We start from the raw sequence: 16291 nt of genomic DNA on the forward strand, positions 1-16291 counted from the left end.
TCACTTTATTTATATTTATTTATACATATATTTTATTTATTTATATAATTTATTTTAAATATTTTTATATTATATATTATTCATTTATATTTATTTATATTTATTGTTGTACTTTTATTTATTTATATTTATATTTGCATTTATTTGTACATTTTATTTATTTATATATTTTATTTATTTACTCAATTTATATTATTTATTTATTTATACATATATTTTATTTATTTATATAATTTATGTTAGTTATTTTTATATTATATATATATATATTATTTATTTATATTTATTTATTTATATTTATTGTTGTACTTTTATTTATTTATATTAATTTTTATATTTGCATTTATTTGTACATTTTATTTATTTGTATATTTTATTTATTTACTTAGGTTATATTTATTATTTATTTATACATATATTTTATTTATTTATATATTTTATTTTAGTTATTTTTATATTATATATATTATTTATTTATATTTATTTATTTATTTTTATTGTAAAAAGTACAATTTATTTATATATTTTTTATTTACAGTACTCACTTAATTTATATTTATTTATACATACAATATATTTTATTTATTTATATAATTTATATTAATTATTTTTACATTATATATATTATTTATTTATACTTATTTATTTATATTTATTGTTGCACTTTTAATTATTTATATTTGTATTTATTTATATTATTTATTTATTTACTTAATTATATTTATTTATTTATATTTATATTATTTATGTTTATTTATTTGTTTGTTTGTATTTTGGTCCCAAGTTTCTTAAAATGCAAGGACGGCGTAGAGCCTTTATGAACCGTGAGGTAAAACACGTAGCCGTTTATTTCTGTCATGAATGATGGTGAATCCTATTCCTCAGTACTGTACCCCCAAATAAATAACCCGCTGCCCTCTTGGCCAATCACCGCGCGAGGGAGGCCGTTTGAAACTGGTCACGTGACGGATTTCAAACGCAAACCGGGCAGGCAGCGGAGGAGGAGCCCGCCGGAGCGCGCGTGCTCATGCGCATGCGCGGGTCTGTCCTCTATTTTGGGTGAATGGGAAGAGTCGGAAATCAATAAAGAAACAGCGCCGACTGCCTTTTGCCTCCCTATTATTCCCCTCCCCGCGTAAACTACATTTCCCAGCATCCTCTGGGGCAGGAAGTTGAGTCCTTTTGAACGGACCAAGGATTGGAATGAAGAGCAGCTGAGCTGGAGAAGGGGCTGGGGCGCGTTTTTTAAAGGTATTTATTGGTAAGTCATTGTTTATTTTATGTCACCCGCCTTGATCCTTTGGGAAAAGGCGGGATATAAATAAAGAAATCATCATCATCATCATCATCATCATCATCATCATCATCATCATCATCATCATCATCATCATCATCATCATCACTGTATTATATTCCAGGATTCCCTAGCATTGGGGCAGGGCAGTTAAAGCGGTCTCAAACTGGATTATTCCTGCACTGTATGTTTTGGACCAAAGCCTAGACTGTAGAGATAAAATCCAGTTTGGCCCCACTTTGAGTGCTCTGCTTCCATCCTCCAGATTCCTGGGATTTAAACTTGCATGCAGTCATAGAATCATAGAGTTGGAAGAGACCCCAAGGGCCATCCAGTCCAACCCCATTCTGCCATGCAGGAAATCACAATCAAAGCATCCCCAACAGATGGCCATCCAGCCTCCGTTTGAAGATGGAAGTCTTTGCCATAGAAGGAGAAAGACCTTGCAAAAATACAAATCCCAGCATTCCAAAGGATGGAGGTAAATCGCTTAAAGTGGTCACAAACTGCATTACACTCATCCCTCCATATTTGCAGCTTTTGACATTTGCGGATTTGATTATTCGCAGATTCAATTAGTATGTCCCCTCTAGGAACATCTAGGTCCTCCAGCGCAACTCTATGGTCAACTTTAACTAAAGGTTGCACTGAAGGACCTAGAGATTCCTAGAAAGGACACTCTACTAGGCCTTTGTAGCTCCTCCAGTGTAGTTCAATGGCCAGTGTATGTTGGACATTGACCACAGAGTTGCCCTGGAGGACCTAGAGATTCCTAGAGAGGTGTCCTCTCAGGTAAAAACAGTGTTTTTGTTATTTGCGGTTTTTCCATATTCACGGGGTCTTGTGCCCCTAACCCTAGCGAATATGGAGGGACAAGTGTATTTTGTTTGATTTCCCTGTGTCAGGCTGACATTACTATTCCCTCCTAGGAAGCTTTTCAGTCAGGACAGGAGGATGAAGCCGAAGCCACAAAGCATCATGGAAGATTCCGGGTTCAGCAGAGTTTTCTTTAGCGCTAAAGCTGCTGGGGGAAGGTGGCACTGGGGGAGGCCTAGGGACGGAGGAGGCTCTGCTAGGAGTCTGCCCCAGTCTGCCAACTGGTCTGTTTCTGCTCCTTTGTAAAAATTATTAAGTGCGCCATCATCCATCTTGGAACAGCTCAGATGCGCCCAACAGCTTGCGCCTTACTCTGAGACCTTTGATAGCCCCCTGGGTTGCATCTACACTGTAGAAATAATGACTACCCCAAGTTGTTCTGTTTCTTATCTCTGATTGTTTTAAGTGATTTGAATTGTATTTTATTAGAAGGTTAATTTTTTGTCTCAATCTGTTTTTTTCCAGTGAGATGTGCCTTCTCATGATGTGGCCAAAATATGACAACCTCAGGCGCGTTACAGACCGCCTAAAAGCGGCGGTCTGCCGGCAGCGCCGGTTGCTGCGTCTGGGAACTGCAGTGGCCAAACCGCGCGGTTCTTGGGCACAGCTGAACAAAAGAAGCACCAATGCCAAAATGGTGCTTCTTTTTGCGCCCCAGAAGTAGTGCTGCAAGGTGCTAGTCGCGCACTTGCGGCGTCACTTCCGGGTTGCGATGTCCGGACGCTATGCGTCTGCGACGTCAAGATGGCGGCCCCCGTGTGGACGAGCGCCGCCATTTTGTATGGACCCAGTCCGTACTAGGGTTGAGGGGCGTCAGGAAGTGACGCCCCTTTCCAACCCTAGCACACCCCTTCCTAACCCTAACACGTACTTTCAGTGCATGTGTAACGTGCCTCAGTTTCTTTATCTTGGCCTCCAGAGAGAGTTCAGGCTTGATCTGTTCAAGGACCCATTTGCTTGTCTTTTGGGCTGCCCAGAGTATCCTCCTCGCTCTTTTCCAGCACCACATCTCAAAGGTGGATTTTCTTTCTTTCAGCTTTCTTAACTGTTCAGCTCTTGCATCCATACATGATGATAGGGAATACAGTGGTTTGGACAATTCCGACTTTAGTGCTCAGTTGTATATCTTTGCTGCCTCTCTTCTTTGATGTCCTGCATGGAGTGTTTCATCTGTTATCCATTGTTTCTCTCTTTTTGGCCATTCACAACACTACAAATCCCAAGATTCTGAAGTATGGAAGCATGGCAGTTAAAGTGGTGTCAAATTGCATTATTTTTACATTGTAGTAGATGCACTCTAACACTCTTACTAGATTGGTTTCATGTCCCTAACCCCCTCCCTACCCTGCAGTCACTGCTGGTTTTAATTTGTTTTTGTGTGCCGAAATGTTTTTATTCAAGAACCAGCGTGGATTGTGGTGGCTTGAGTGTGTGTGTGTGTGTGTGTGTGTGTATATATATATATTGTTAATAAATGTATTTTTTCAAAAAGGTTAGAATTTGGGTAGATTCTGACCCAGTATTCATCACACTCAGTGGCATGGTTGCTGGCCTTGGACTCTAGGGCCTGTTACAGACTGCCAAAATAAAGCTGCTTTGGGTCTCTTTGGAGGTATGCTGTTTAAATGATGCATGCATCCTAAGAATCCGGAAGCTGCACCAAAACTGCACAACAGTGCTTAGGAATGGAGTGTGGCTTTGGCGCGACCTCCGGACTCTTAGGACCCATGCATCATCTAAATAGCATACCTCCAAAGAGACCCAAAGCAGCTTTATTTTGGCAGTCTGTAACAGGCCCAGGAGACCAGGGTTAAAAAGCCTGCTTAGCCATGGAAACCCACTGGGTGGCCTTTGAGAAGTCACACTCTTTCAGCCTCAGAGAAAAGCAAGGGCAACCACCCCTCTCTGAACAAATATTGCCAAGAAAATTCCAGGATAGGGTTGCCCTATGGTTGCCTTGATGCAGGTTACTTCCATGCAGGACATCAACTTGAAGACACATAGGAATAACAAAAATGTTTTATTCTCTGCTCTTGGCCTTATTTTGGTTGTATGCTCCCAAGACCAGGGTTCGAGTCCTCATTCAGCCATGGGAACCCACCGGGTGACCTTGGGCAAGCCATACTCTCAGTCTCAAAGGGAGGCAAGGACAAACGCCCTCTGAACAAATCTTGTCAAGAAAGCACTGGGATACGTCCCCAAATCTTAATGTCTGAATTAATGATACTAATCGTAGTCTAAGAAATGAAGTTGTTTAACGTTTGTTATTCTCTTTCTCTAAACAGGCTGGACTACCTGCAAAATGTCGGTCTGGGGCCTTGCAGAGACATCCACCTTATTCTCTGTGAATGGAGTTAGGGAACACATGAAAGAGAAAAAGAATGGTGTCTTAAAAACAGCAAAGCAGAATGCATTTCTTGCATCAAAGATCAAAGCAAAAACAATAAGTAAGTTTCAGTGTTTAAAAATAATTTACTATAGTTGACTACTTAGGCTTCAGTAAGGAAGATGTTCATCTGTTGGGGTTTATTAATTAGATGTGTTTGGAGCAGTTTTTGTTTTAAAAAAGCTATTCTGCTGAGCAAAAATACAGTTTATTCAGATGGATTCTACAGGTGGAGTGAAACATATTCATAGATCTTTTTAAAAACTGTCAGGGGTAGATGGGAGAGGGGGGTCTGATTTTTTTTTTTTACAGCTTGGTTCCAATTTTATTTTGGGACTTTAGCATTATGTTTATGTCTTGCTGGAGTAAAACAGTAATGTTGGAGGTGAGTTTGCCAATATATTCCTCATTTGTTTTAACAAATACAGATAACTCCTCCATTATTAAGGTCACCCTAAAACAGAACAACAAAGCTCTGGCCTTGGCCCTTAATGCTGCAAAGATAGCAGCACAACGCCTTACCGAGGAAAAGATGCTACTGCAGAAAGAAGTAGAGCTGTGTCACTTTGAAAATGCTTGCCTTCGCCAAAAGCTCTCCTCTGTGGTACGGTATTTGCAGACATCTTCTCTGTCTCTCTGTAGTGAATTGGTGGTGAATTGCTCGCTCATACTCTTAGTTTTCATTAACCTTACTAACAATAGTGAAACCTTTAAAGTGCGTTGAGATAGTATCTGTGCTATTTGTTATTGGTACAGGGCTCCCAGTTCCAACATTCCTGTTTAATAAATTAAGATGAGGGTCTTTAGAGAATAACGACGGTGCTTCAATTAATTAGATACAGTGGATTCACTATGAGGAATAAAAAATGTGTTCTAATCACTCCTTTGTAATTGTTATTATTATTATTATTAACCTTTATTTATAAAGCACTGTAAATTTACACAGTGCTGTACATACAATCTTTTAGTTAGACGGTTCCCTGCCCTCAGGCTTACCATCTAAAAAGACATGACTCAAAAGGAGAAGGGAAATGTGGTGGGGAAGAGGATCAGGTCCAGCAGTTCTTCTCCACCTCTGAGGCCTGGACCAAGGCAGATGGACTGGAGGATGGGCTTGGCTTCTTAATGGATGGTTAAAAGGAGGCTTCCTGAGTCAGAGAGGGTCTCGTCTCGGGGAATGCTTCTCTAAACAGTATAGTCTTTAACTCAGTTTTGAAACTGTTCTCTCGCTTTCCATTATTTTGGCAAGTAAACAGATTTCCTGTAACTTTGATCATAACAGAACATTTTTGTCTGTTGCAGACCAAATGTATAGAAGAACTGCAGCATTTTATGACTGCTCGATTGCAAGCTGCTAGCAAGCTGCTGAGCAGTCCTCAGGTGAGAGACTTGTTGGCCATATCTCTTTTATTAGTGTGGATTGCCCACTATAAAACATTTGAACTTTCTTTGATAGACAGAAGCCCACAAAATCTGAGTCCCAGTGTATAATTCTTGCTGATCTTTGATAAATGGAGTGGAACATTATTTAAGAGGTGTATTTTACCAACTTTTTTGTTCTTCCCCATCCCATCTAGAATGGTTCCTGTTCTTTGTTACTGAATGATGCAGAACACCGTGGGACTGATAATATCGCAGCCAACCAGGATGATGACCACTGCTCTTCTCTGTATGTAAAGAAACAAGCTACGTTGAGAGCAGTTTGCTTAAATGCATGATGTTCATTAGGTGTGTCAAGCTCAGCTGTGGGTTTCCTGCATACTTTTACAGTTGTTATTGACACAGCTTAGAGAATCTGAATGTGTCTAAGGCCCATCTGTATGTGAAGATGTCTTGTTTATTCTAAGGGTGTGGAGCAAGTCCACATTTTAGCATTTTGTTATTAGTGCTTGAAAACTCAGTGTTCTGTATAGTGAGGGTGACAGTTTTGAGACTTGTGGCAGTTTAGAAATGGACTCTCTCAGTCTGAAAACTCTTAGCCTAAACTCTACTAATTTGAGATTGGTTTTGCTTCTGACAGCTATCTTTCTCCCATGCCAACCAAATTTATCATTGCAAAGGGGGAGCCATGGAAAAAGATAGGGAAAGCTGGGTGACCTCAGCCTTTGGGGCCTTTTAAGCCTGATCCTTTAGGCTTAGACATCCTCAAAGTATGTTCAGAAACATCCCTTCTTACTGTAATACAAAGGACTTGTAACTTCCTACGTCCTTTGCTTTTGTTAATTGAATCAGATGTGGAAACTATAATTCCCATCAGAGCTTGGAAACTGACCATGTTGTGGGGGATTCTGGGAGTTGTAGTCTAAAGAAATAACTTCTTTAAGCTCTGATTCTTATGCTTCTTGTTAAGGGGGTATGTTGCTTAAGTAAGAAATTTATCATTCTATTGGTTACTCGTTATAGTATTGGAGCTCTTGAATATACATCTTCTATTGTTTTTTTCCCTTAATTCAGAGCTGCCCCCAAAGCTATGAGAATTCCACTCTCTCATGTTGATGATGAAGACAGTGAAAATGGGAGAAACATGAGGATCGGTACATACACAGGTTTGCAAATCCTTCCCTTAGGTATACCAACATCTGGTTCTGCTGAGTCTCAGAAAAGTGTACCCACCTCTGCTGTGGAGAAGTCCTCCTCTTCTTATATTGGATTGGCAGCAAATGAAAATGATGGCCGAAAGTTAAGTGAAGTGGATGACACTGCTTCAACATTTAACTTAAAGGAAATTTTTGGAGGTACATTTGAATTTAATCTTACAGTTACTTTGACCTGTGATATAGTATGCTGTAAACTAATAGAAGATGCATCTTACTGGGAATCCAGTAACTGGCACACACCAGTTAACTCATGAACCCATTTACTTGAGGCTAAGCCAACTCATTGGAATTTACCTCTTTGCAAACAAGCACAGGATGAGGCTGCATATTGTATCTGTGACATGGAATTAGGGCTAGTCAGCAGTTTATGACAATACTTGTCATATCAGCACCTGAACCCCTCACCTTTTGCTTTGCTCCCCCCCGACTCAGGTTTAACATATTTGGTTTTGCTAGAGAAGAGTTTTTGCCACCCAAAGTTTTGTCTTATTCAGTAGCAATTCAGGAATCAGGCTAACCTTGTCTCCCTCCCACTTACAAGAAAACACGAAGGCTGCAATCTGGTGCACAAATGCCTTGGAGTAAGTCCTATTGAAAACAGTAGAGCTTCCCTCTGACTAAGAAAAATGTGCTCTATAAACCTGTTCCTAACATGCCTGCCTTCTTGGTTACATTTATACTGCTAGCTTACCGTCAAGCCATTGTAGTGTAATGGTGTAGGATGTGAACTAAACAGAATCTTAGGCAGGATACAAACCGCCGCTTTGCGGCGCTTCCCTGCCGCCGCCGTTTGCTCCGCGCGGGAGCCGCAGCAGCCAAACCGCACGGCTCCCGCGCTGAGCAAAAAAGAAGCTCCATTTCGGAGCTTCTTCTTGCGGCGCACTGATGATGTGAAGCGCCGCCGGCGCATTCGCAACGTCATAGGCGCCGCGACATGCCTGGACGCTATGCGTCCAGTACGTAAAGATGGCGGCGCCCATGTAGAAGGGGCGCCGCCATCTTGTACGTATAGGATACGTACTAGGGTTAGGGGGTGCGGAAGCACCGCCCCTTCCTAACCCTAGTACGTATCCTATACGTACTATATGGCGGTTTGTATCCCGCCTTAGTTTCTTAGTTTCAAATCTGAAGTGAGATCAGTTTTCCTTGATTAACTTGAGCTAGTCATTGCCTTAGCCCAGTGATTCCCAAAGTGGGTGGTACACTCCTCCTGGGGGCAGTGGAAAGATCCAAGGGGGCAATGAGGGAAAAATTGGGTGGTGGAGGGCCTTCAGTTAAAGTACTAGTGCACAAGAAAGACAAAGGGAATCAGCAGCCTTTAGGACCATGGTGGGAATGGGGGTTGCATTAAACTTCTTTTCAGGGTCCCTTAAAACAACCATGAAGCCTCACTTCATGTTGTGCTGTCTCCTGCTCTTCACCTGCCCATGCAAGCTCATTCGCTTAGTTGTATTTTTTCATGAGTAGTGGCGGGAAACTCTTGCAAGGGTTGAGTGCAAGGTATCATTTCTGTTGTTTGGAGCAGCACCATTTTGGGACAGACACACTGACTGGAGCAAGGAATTACAGCATGTGGCAGTGGGGAAGAAGCATCAGCAAAAAGGAGCTCTCAAATTTGAGACCATGCTTAAATGTTGTGTGCTCTAGTTTGCACCTGCTTTCTTTCATTGGACAGGCTGAGAGAAGAAGTCTTCAATCTAGAGCATGTAGCCTCTGTAAACCAATTGTACACACACCCTTTACTGTCCAATGCCCCTCTCTGCCCCAGCAAAAGATTGAGAGTCCTTTTTTCCGGAGAGAAGCTTGGTCACCTTGGGAGCAGTAATCAAGCAGCTCCCTAACCCTAACCCTAACCATAAGCAGTGACAAAGAAGCTTTTTGCACACACTGGTCTTTGTGACAAAGCAAGAATAGGCAAGAGGCTTCTCTGTCACTGCTCAGCCAGCTGCATGGTTGTTGTTCTGATGGTGATCAGGTGCAAAGGGAGTAGCAACTAAGCAGCCAGTTGAGCAGCAATTGAGAAGCCTCTCGTGTGTGCCGGCCTTTATCACAAGGCTGACACATCTGGGAGGCTTCTTGGTCACTACTCAGCCAGCTGCTTGGATGCTGCTCCCAAGATGGCAAAGATAGCCGTGGCTAAGATTGTTTGCTTTAAATTTGGAGCAAAACAAAAGATTTAATATCAGGAAATAGGTATTGGGGGTGTTAGGGTTGTCTTGTTGCCCAGGAGGAAAGGGGGCAGTGGCCCAAATAATTTTGGGGACCACTCTTAGCCTAATGTCCCCAACATAGTTTTTGATATTATCTGATTTCATCCCAGTGTATACCTTCTCAGGTTTCATGGAGCAAGGCCAGGTTTCAGCTGTATTGGTTTAAGAATGAGTTAAAAGGAAAAAGACTTAGGACCTATCACAATAGCCTTCAAAGAGTTTCAGAAACTCACTGGAATCTTGTTTATGCTTACTGGGAAGTAAATCTGCTATATCCAGTGGAATTTATTGTCTAGGTCTAAGACTCTAGTCTGTAGCTCTATGTGAGTCCTTATGATGGCTTCTCTGAGATTTTGGGCATACATTGGGAACATGTCATTTAAAGAAATTTTCTTTATAGAACAGAGGTACTCTAAGCTAGTGCCGTGGGAGTTTATTTACTTTCTTTTCTGCATTGAGGACTTTACACCTGCATTTTAAAACACTTATTTAGGAATAAGCCCCCCTGCAGAGAAACTGACTATGGAGTAAACAAGTAAAGCATCAGATTTTTAGTCTCTTTGCCATTAAATTACATATGGTGTCAAGCAAGTGGACAGCAATCCTTTCCCCCACACCTTATTCAGTAGTGACTGGTGTCTGTTGTGTAAGTGGGACAGTGAAGCCATTCCACATTTTTGAATACTGTATATTTTGAGGGTAGTTCCTTTAGAGTTCAGATTAAAACTTGAAGTAGATTCACTGGTCCAATGACATGGAAGCAACCAGCTGTAAGCATCCTAACTACTTGAATTCAGGTAGATTTACTGAGTGAAAGCACTTATGTGATGGGGTTGGCTGCCAATAGAGAACTAAACAAATTCATAGAATTCTGTTAATGTTTACTTGACACAGTAGCCAAATAGGAACTTCCATGCTCAAAGAGAGAATGCTTCTCTAATAGTTGTGAGAAGACACATGCTAGATTACCGCACTATACTCTTATAGCGCTGCTATTCCATTTTAACTGCTCTGGCTGCCTCTTGTTGCATTCTGGGGTTAGCAGTTTAAGGAGGGACATTTAGAATTCTTAGCCAGAGAGATCTTGGGCCTCACTGAACTACAAACCCTAAAATGCAACAGGAGTTAGCCAGAGCAGTAAAAGTGGAACAGTGGCACTATAACAGTAGTGTGGTAATGTGGATGGTGTAAAGAAGGCTATTGCCTTCACCTACTGCATATGGGCTTCATGGAAGAATATGGCTGAGAACTGATGGAAGCAGGCTGCTTAGGCTAGCTAGGCCATACAGTTCATGCATCTGAAGACAAATATTTAGGCAAAGCTTGAAAAAAGTAGCTGTTTTAAGCTCTGGCTCATTGTTTCTGCTTGCTTTTGACTAAATCAAGTCATTTGTCATTGTAGACAACCTTTCCAGTTCAGCACAAAGTTCCAGAAGCTGCTCACTGTCTGCCCTGAGTAAAAATTCTCCCATGCAGCAGAGCAAGAATACAAGACCATGGAGTGACGGTGTGGTGTCATTGCATGGGCATATAACAAAAAGAAAGAAACCCACAACAGTATCTACTGTATTTGACAGCAATTCTCAGATGGAGCCATTGGATAATGTACTGAATGATGGCCTTCAGGGTACAAAGGAAGGAGAAGCCAGTGCTAAAGAATGTCTTGAAGTCAGCCAGATTGGTGAGCTTGTGTCCCTAAAAAACAAAAATAAAAGCTCTGGGAAGAAAGAAGCCAAAGCTCTAAACAAAGCGAGCATGAATGCAAAGAACAGAGACGTTTCTCGCAGAAAGTCAAAAACAATCTTTAATGATTATGATAATGACGATGCAGTAGTATCTGACAGCAACACACTGAGCAGTAATAGCAAGTTGGATAGACCTGGAGCCGCAAGTCAACTGCCAGTGCCATTGGCCAGATTTAGCCAGAAGAAAGAATGTAGTTCCAAACACGCTGATAAAACCACAGATTGTAGAACACCCTCTGTGGTGGATCTGACTTCTTCAAAACGGACATTCCTGGAAAAAATGAAGAATTTAGAAAGTCAGTTTCAAGATCCAGAGACAATCCCAAGCGATAAAACACAACGTGATGAGAAGAGCCATGGCTGCGAGGTGAGGCGTCTTTCCCAGTACTCTAATAAAACCAGAAGTTGCAGAAGGACCTATGTAGTAGTTCCTGAGGATATGAATCATATGAATGATTGTGCCCCCTCTGCACATAAAATTAGAAAAAATAAATACTTGGAAAATGAAGAGGATCTAGCCAGTTTGTTCCCAAGTACAGAGTCTGGCTCATGCAACAGTAAGGCACCATTTCATAGTTTTGGTACACAGCCTTTAGTTGATTTACAAAAAGAGATTGTTAGCCAAGAAGAAATAACTCTGGATCTGAATGTGAGGCGTCTGAAACCAAAGAGGAAGACACAAAAGATTGACGGAGCACATGTACTCAGTGAGACAGAAGTACAAAGCTTAGATGTTGACTTGCAATTTCATACTCAGCCAGAAGAAAGTAAAATCAAAAAAGGTAACAAAGGCAAAGCAGGCAAAGCGGCCAAGGGTAACACAGAAGAAGAGCATTGCAGAACCAAAGTTGATGAGTTTAACCTTTCTGAAAAGTCTCCAAGCGTCATTAGGAGGACAAGTAAGGACCGGAGAGCCTTGAAACAAGCAGATACAACCAATCTTTTTTCCCTTGGGAACATGGCTCCTGTGCTTCCACTTTCTTCAGATGGTGAAGATGCGCCTCTTGACAATATCTTTAGAAGCTCAACTAAGATTATCCAAAAGGTTCAGGAATCTGCAGTCATCCAGAACAGTTCTGTAACCAATACAAATAGTAATTCTTTAGAGAAGGCATGTTTAGGTTCCAACAGTAATTTGAATGATGGAAAGAAAAAATTATTCTCCATGCCAAAATTAAGCAAAAGAGCAACATACACAGTGCGTGATGTGACAGAATTGTGTGTTGCTTCTGACTTGTCCCTTCAGAGTCCAGGGGAATGTCAAAACAGTCAAGTAGATCGGGCAAGATGGAGCTTTCTCCAGGTTTCAAGTTCCAGAACACAGCAAGATTCTGAGGCTCCACCTCTCTTTGATTCCTTGACCAAAGGCAATAATATTCCAGATTCCTCTTCAAAGGGTACATCCAAGATCATGCTCCGTGATGCCTGTAGCCCTGTTTCTTCACATTCTGTGCTCCCAACTGCTAAAGACCAGACGAGCCCAGTAAGATACTCTGCTTTGCCAAAAGACTCGGCAGACTTCAACAAAAATTATTCTACACAGATGCCTTCTGGCAGGCATAAAAAAAAGACAACCCAAGCCAGTCTTGAAGCACCCTTACAAAACACTGCCCTGCAAGAAAATGGTGAGTGACAAAACTGGCTGTCATTTGGGTCTCGGTATGTAATGTGGAATGGGTCGTATGCATTTCTCAGCTCTTTTTTGTGTGTAAACCCATGTTCCTATTCTCTGGTGCAGAGCTGGGAAAGTTACATATAAGATGAGAGATGATCAAAACATCCTAAAATTATCCATAAACTGAACCATGGTAGCATCTTATTATTGTCTTATTATGGGTAGCTTCAGCACATCATTATATTAATTCATCTTCAGAGTAGCTTTCTAGGCTGTTGGTAGATTACCCAAGAGCCCTGTAGCTCACCAATCAATTTAGATCCTTAATCGCTGTACAACAGACTTGAATGTGTAATAGCTGGTAATTGTGAAAGAGAAACCCCCCCAAAACAATTTAAAAATAAAAAGATAGAGAAAGTGAAGAAATTCATTTCTTATCTTGGTTTCTTCACAGTACAGTGGTACCCCGGGTTACGAATTTAATTTGTTCCGCCGCCGCTTTCGTAACCCGAAAATCTTCGCAAGCCGAAAAACCCATAGGCGCTAATAGCGAAAGCCGCGATTTCGTGCGAAAAAGCGCCGAAAAGCACCAATTTTTTTTTCGTAACCCGAAATAACCTTCGTAACCCGGAACAGTTTTTTTCAATGGATTTTTTTCGTAACCCGGAAATTTCGTAAGGCGGCGCATTCGTATCCCGGGGTACCACTGTATATGAAAGAGCTCAATTAAGAAACACTTGAAAGCTGCTTATATCGTGGGCCCTTGGTATCCACTGGGGTTTGGTTCCAGGACCCCCCCCTCATGGATACTTAAACCAATGGAGGCTCAAGTCCCATTATATACAATGGTGTAATAAAATGGTGTCCCATATATAAAGTGGCAAAATCAAGGTTTCCTTTTGGGAATTAAAAAAAATATTTTCAAGCCATGGATGGTTGAATCTGTGGATGCAGAATGTGTGCATACAGAGGGCGATTGTACCTCCGTAGAGCCCCCCCCCCCCCTGCACCTCCAGTTATGAGAAGCCTATAGTTACATTCTGCTGACTTTGCTTCCTGCTTCTTAACCTTACACACTGTTGCCTAATTGCCTTTTGGTTCTTGTCAGGTTCATCAGAAACATATTTATTTATATTTCACCCTTCTAATAGTTGCACAGCACTTGGGGAGGCTAATAATAGTTAAATCAATCATACATTACAATAAAATGTATGAACATTGGCAATATAATAAAAACAGCAATAATATAAAATATATACTGTTGATATCGTGACCTGGCAGGGGTAGTGGTCTTTTAAAATGTTTATTGGCCATTATGAACACATCCTCTTTACTAGTGCTTTACAGAACAGACATGTCAGAGGTCATACTTCATTGAAGAAACACATTGGAGTCCTGAGCTGTTGTACACCAACACCATTTGTTCTCCCCCTGCCCACCTAGAATGTACCACTGGTGCATGGCATGTACTACCTCCACCCATCTTTCTGTGCATGATTGGCAAATGGACAGATAAGCTTGGGCTTTTCTCAGCTACCACAAGGGAACTTGATGCTGTTTGTGAGGTACTCAAATATACACTGTGGTTTTATCTGTAAATGGCACACTATGTAAGGAATCCAACTCCACCCTTTTTAGAACACAGTATTAGCAGCCAGTGTTGCCTTTAAGACTACCAATTGGACCCTCCTTCACTTTGGGGCATACTTCTTTAAATGCGCTAGTAAGCACAAGCGTGTAAAATAGGACATTTTCTGAAAACAAACATACAACCTGATAGGCTGACTAGCATTTAATTTTCAGTGTATGTCTTTTTTAATTAAGGAGGTTTCACTGCCACTCTCAGTGTACTGTAAGCATCAATCTTACTTTATCCACAGAAAACAAAGTACTGAAGGATTTGAGCAATGTCAACTCAGGCCCCTGCAGTTCCATCCTTTCCGAAGCCTCTCCTGCACCGTCAACTAGACGAAGAAAAAAGGAAGTTTCCTATGCAGAGCCCAAACTCAACAGGTAAGGTTTCCCCCCCCCCCTCTTTGATGCACCTCTCACAAGATAGGCAGGCAAGACAGCCTTTGCTTCTGGGTAAGCTGTCCTTTTTGAAACCACAATCCAATAGGTATACTATTTTCTGGAATAAAAAGAGTTTGGAAGTAACTTGTTATAGATAACTAGTTACTTGTAATTTAGTCCTTTTTCCAGTAACTAAGGCACAACTGAGTTACACTGGCCTGTTACAGACTGCCAAAATAAAGCTGCTTTGGGTCTCTTTGGAGGTATGCTATTTAAATGATGCCTGGGTCCTAAGAGTCTGGAGGTTGCGCCAAAGCCACACTCCATTCCTAAGCACTGGAGTGCAGCTTTGGTGCAGCTTCCGGATTCTTAGTATGAATGCATAATTTAAATAGCATACCTCCAAAGAGACCCAAAGCAGCTTTATTTTGGTAGTCTATAACAGGCCATTATGATTATTACATGACAGGGATGGTTTCTTTCCTTTAGAGATATAACTGTGTTTTTAGTTACTTGTATGCCAGAATGGGCAATTTCCACATTCATCATTAGTTGTACTGCCTGGGGAACAGTCCATAAGCTATAGACATGAACACCTCATGAACTGAGCAAGAGGAACATTTACTCCATAAATGGTCATTGGTTGTAGGGTAAAAACATATGCCCACTGCTGGTTTATGTTTACAGGGAGAGCGTGACCTGTATTATATGCCACAGTACTTGTAGCATTGTCTTGGGGTTAAAGTTACTTTTGAACAATAAAGGTGTGTTGTTGTTTTCTTAAATGTAGCAATAGCCTTTTGTAACAACGTGGGCGCGTCTTGGAACTGTAACAAAAATTACTTCAAAAAACCAATTTCCTAAACTCTACAATGCTGTACATGTGAAAATTATAGTATGTATGCTCTTTCTCTCTCTGCCCCCTGCAGCAAACTTAGGCGTGGTGATCCATTTACCGTTACGGACTTCCTCAGCTCCCCTGTCTACAAAAGTAAAAATAAAAAATCAGCCAAAACGTCTGGAAGGACCAAGAAAACTAAGAAAATGAAAGCGGAGGACACCAAACTGAGTTTAGATTTTATGGCTAATCAGTAGGTTCCTAATTTTGTTGCTATTTGTATAAGTAGGAATTCACTCTTAGCTGCTTGTTTGTAGAGGCATATATTTTTTTATAAATGCATTTTTAAAATAAAACTTCCATAATATTATTTTTGGATTGATTAATTGCTCTGTATTGAAATACAGTGGGTCCTTATTATCTGCTGGGGTTTGGTTCCAGGATCAGAACAAAGTATGATCAGATTTACCAATCATTGAGAGCTAGAGCCATTTCGCAGAGCTTTTAGCCACAAACAATAAAAGTAGAAACAATACCATCCTTGCATGATATCAGCCTGGAAAAAAACCAGCCCTAATAAAGCAGGAAGAAATTTATCTGCTATATTCAATGGACACGGATAATAGGATGAAGCCCAGCAACATCTTAGATGGTTGTAACTCATGGGAATCCAAGAGGATACAAAGGGCCTACTATATTTTCATTCTGGTCAGTGGT

At 40.9% G+C, this 16291-nt stretch overlaps 1 protein-coding gene across 4 annotated transcripts; it reads left to right on the forward strand.

Annotated features, from left to right (window-relative positions):
• Positions 1 to 1038: 1038 nt before the first annotated feature.
• Positions 1039 to 15941, forward strand: LOC121930880 (shugoshin 2-like). 4 transcript variants are annotated; one of them, XM_042467837.1, is made up of 10 exons: positions 1039 to 1261; positions 1681 to 1775; positions 4456 to 4617; positions 4985 to 5160; positions 5859 to 5936; positions 6134 to 6225; positions 7011 to 7291; positions 10766 to 12733; positions 14604 to 14736; positions 15666 to 15941. In XM_042467837.1, exons 2-10 carry the CDS (start codon positions 1706 to 1708, stop codon positions 15829 to 15831), a joined length of 3126 nt encoding a protein of 1041 aa, XP_042323771.1. In that variant the 5' UTR covers positions 1039 to 1261; positions 1681 to 1705; the 3' UTR covers positions 15832 to 15941. The 4 variants fall into 4 exon arrangements, with proteins under 4 accessions (XP_042323771.1, XP_042323780.1, XP_042323787.1 ...); XM_042467846.1 differs by lacking the exon at positions 1681 to 1775; XM_042467853.1 differs by lacking the exon at positions 1681 to 1775 and having other exon boundaries at positions 1039 to 1251.
• Positions 15942 to 16291: the final 350 nt, after the last annotated feature.

Source organism: Sceloporus undulatus, chromosome 1 (genome assembly GCF_019175285.1).
Source record: "Sceloporus undulatus isolate JIND9_A2432 ecotype Alabama chromosome 1, SceUnd_v1.1, whole genome shotgun sequence".
NCBI classification, from domain to species: domain Eukaryota; kingdom Metazoa; phylum Chordata; class Lepidosauria; order Squamata; family Phrynosomatidae; genus Sceloporus; species Sceloporus undulatus.

Bases quoted from the DNA above. Each gene is read 5' to 3' on its own strand.
- LOC121930880 (XM_042467837.1), top strand. From the start codon at position 1,706: ATGGAAGTCTTTGCCATAGAAGGAGAAAGACCTTGCAAAAATACAAAT. The intron at 4,618-4,984 runs GTAAGTTTCAGT...TAACAAATACAG, and splicing joins GATCAAAGCAAAAACAATAA to ATAACTCCTCCATTATTAAG. The intron at 14,737-15,665 runs GTAAGGTTTCCC...TGCCCCCTGCAG, and splicing joins GCAGAGCCCAAACTCAACAG to CAAACTTAGGCGTGGTGATC.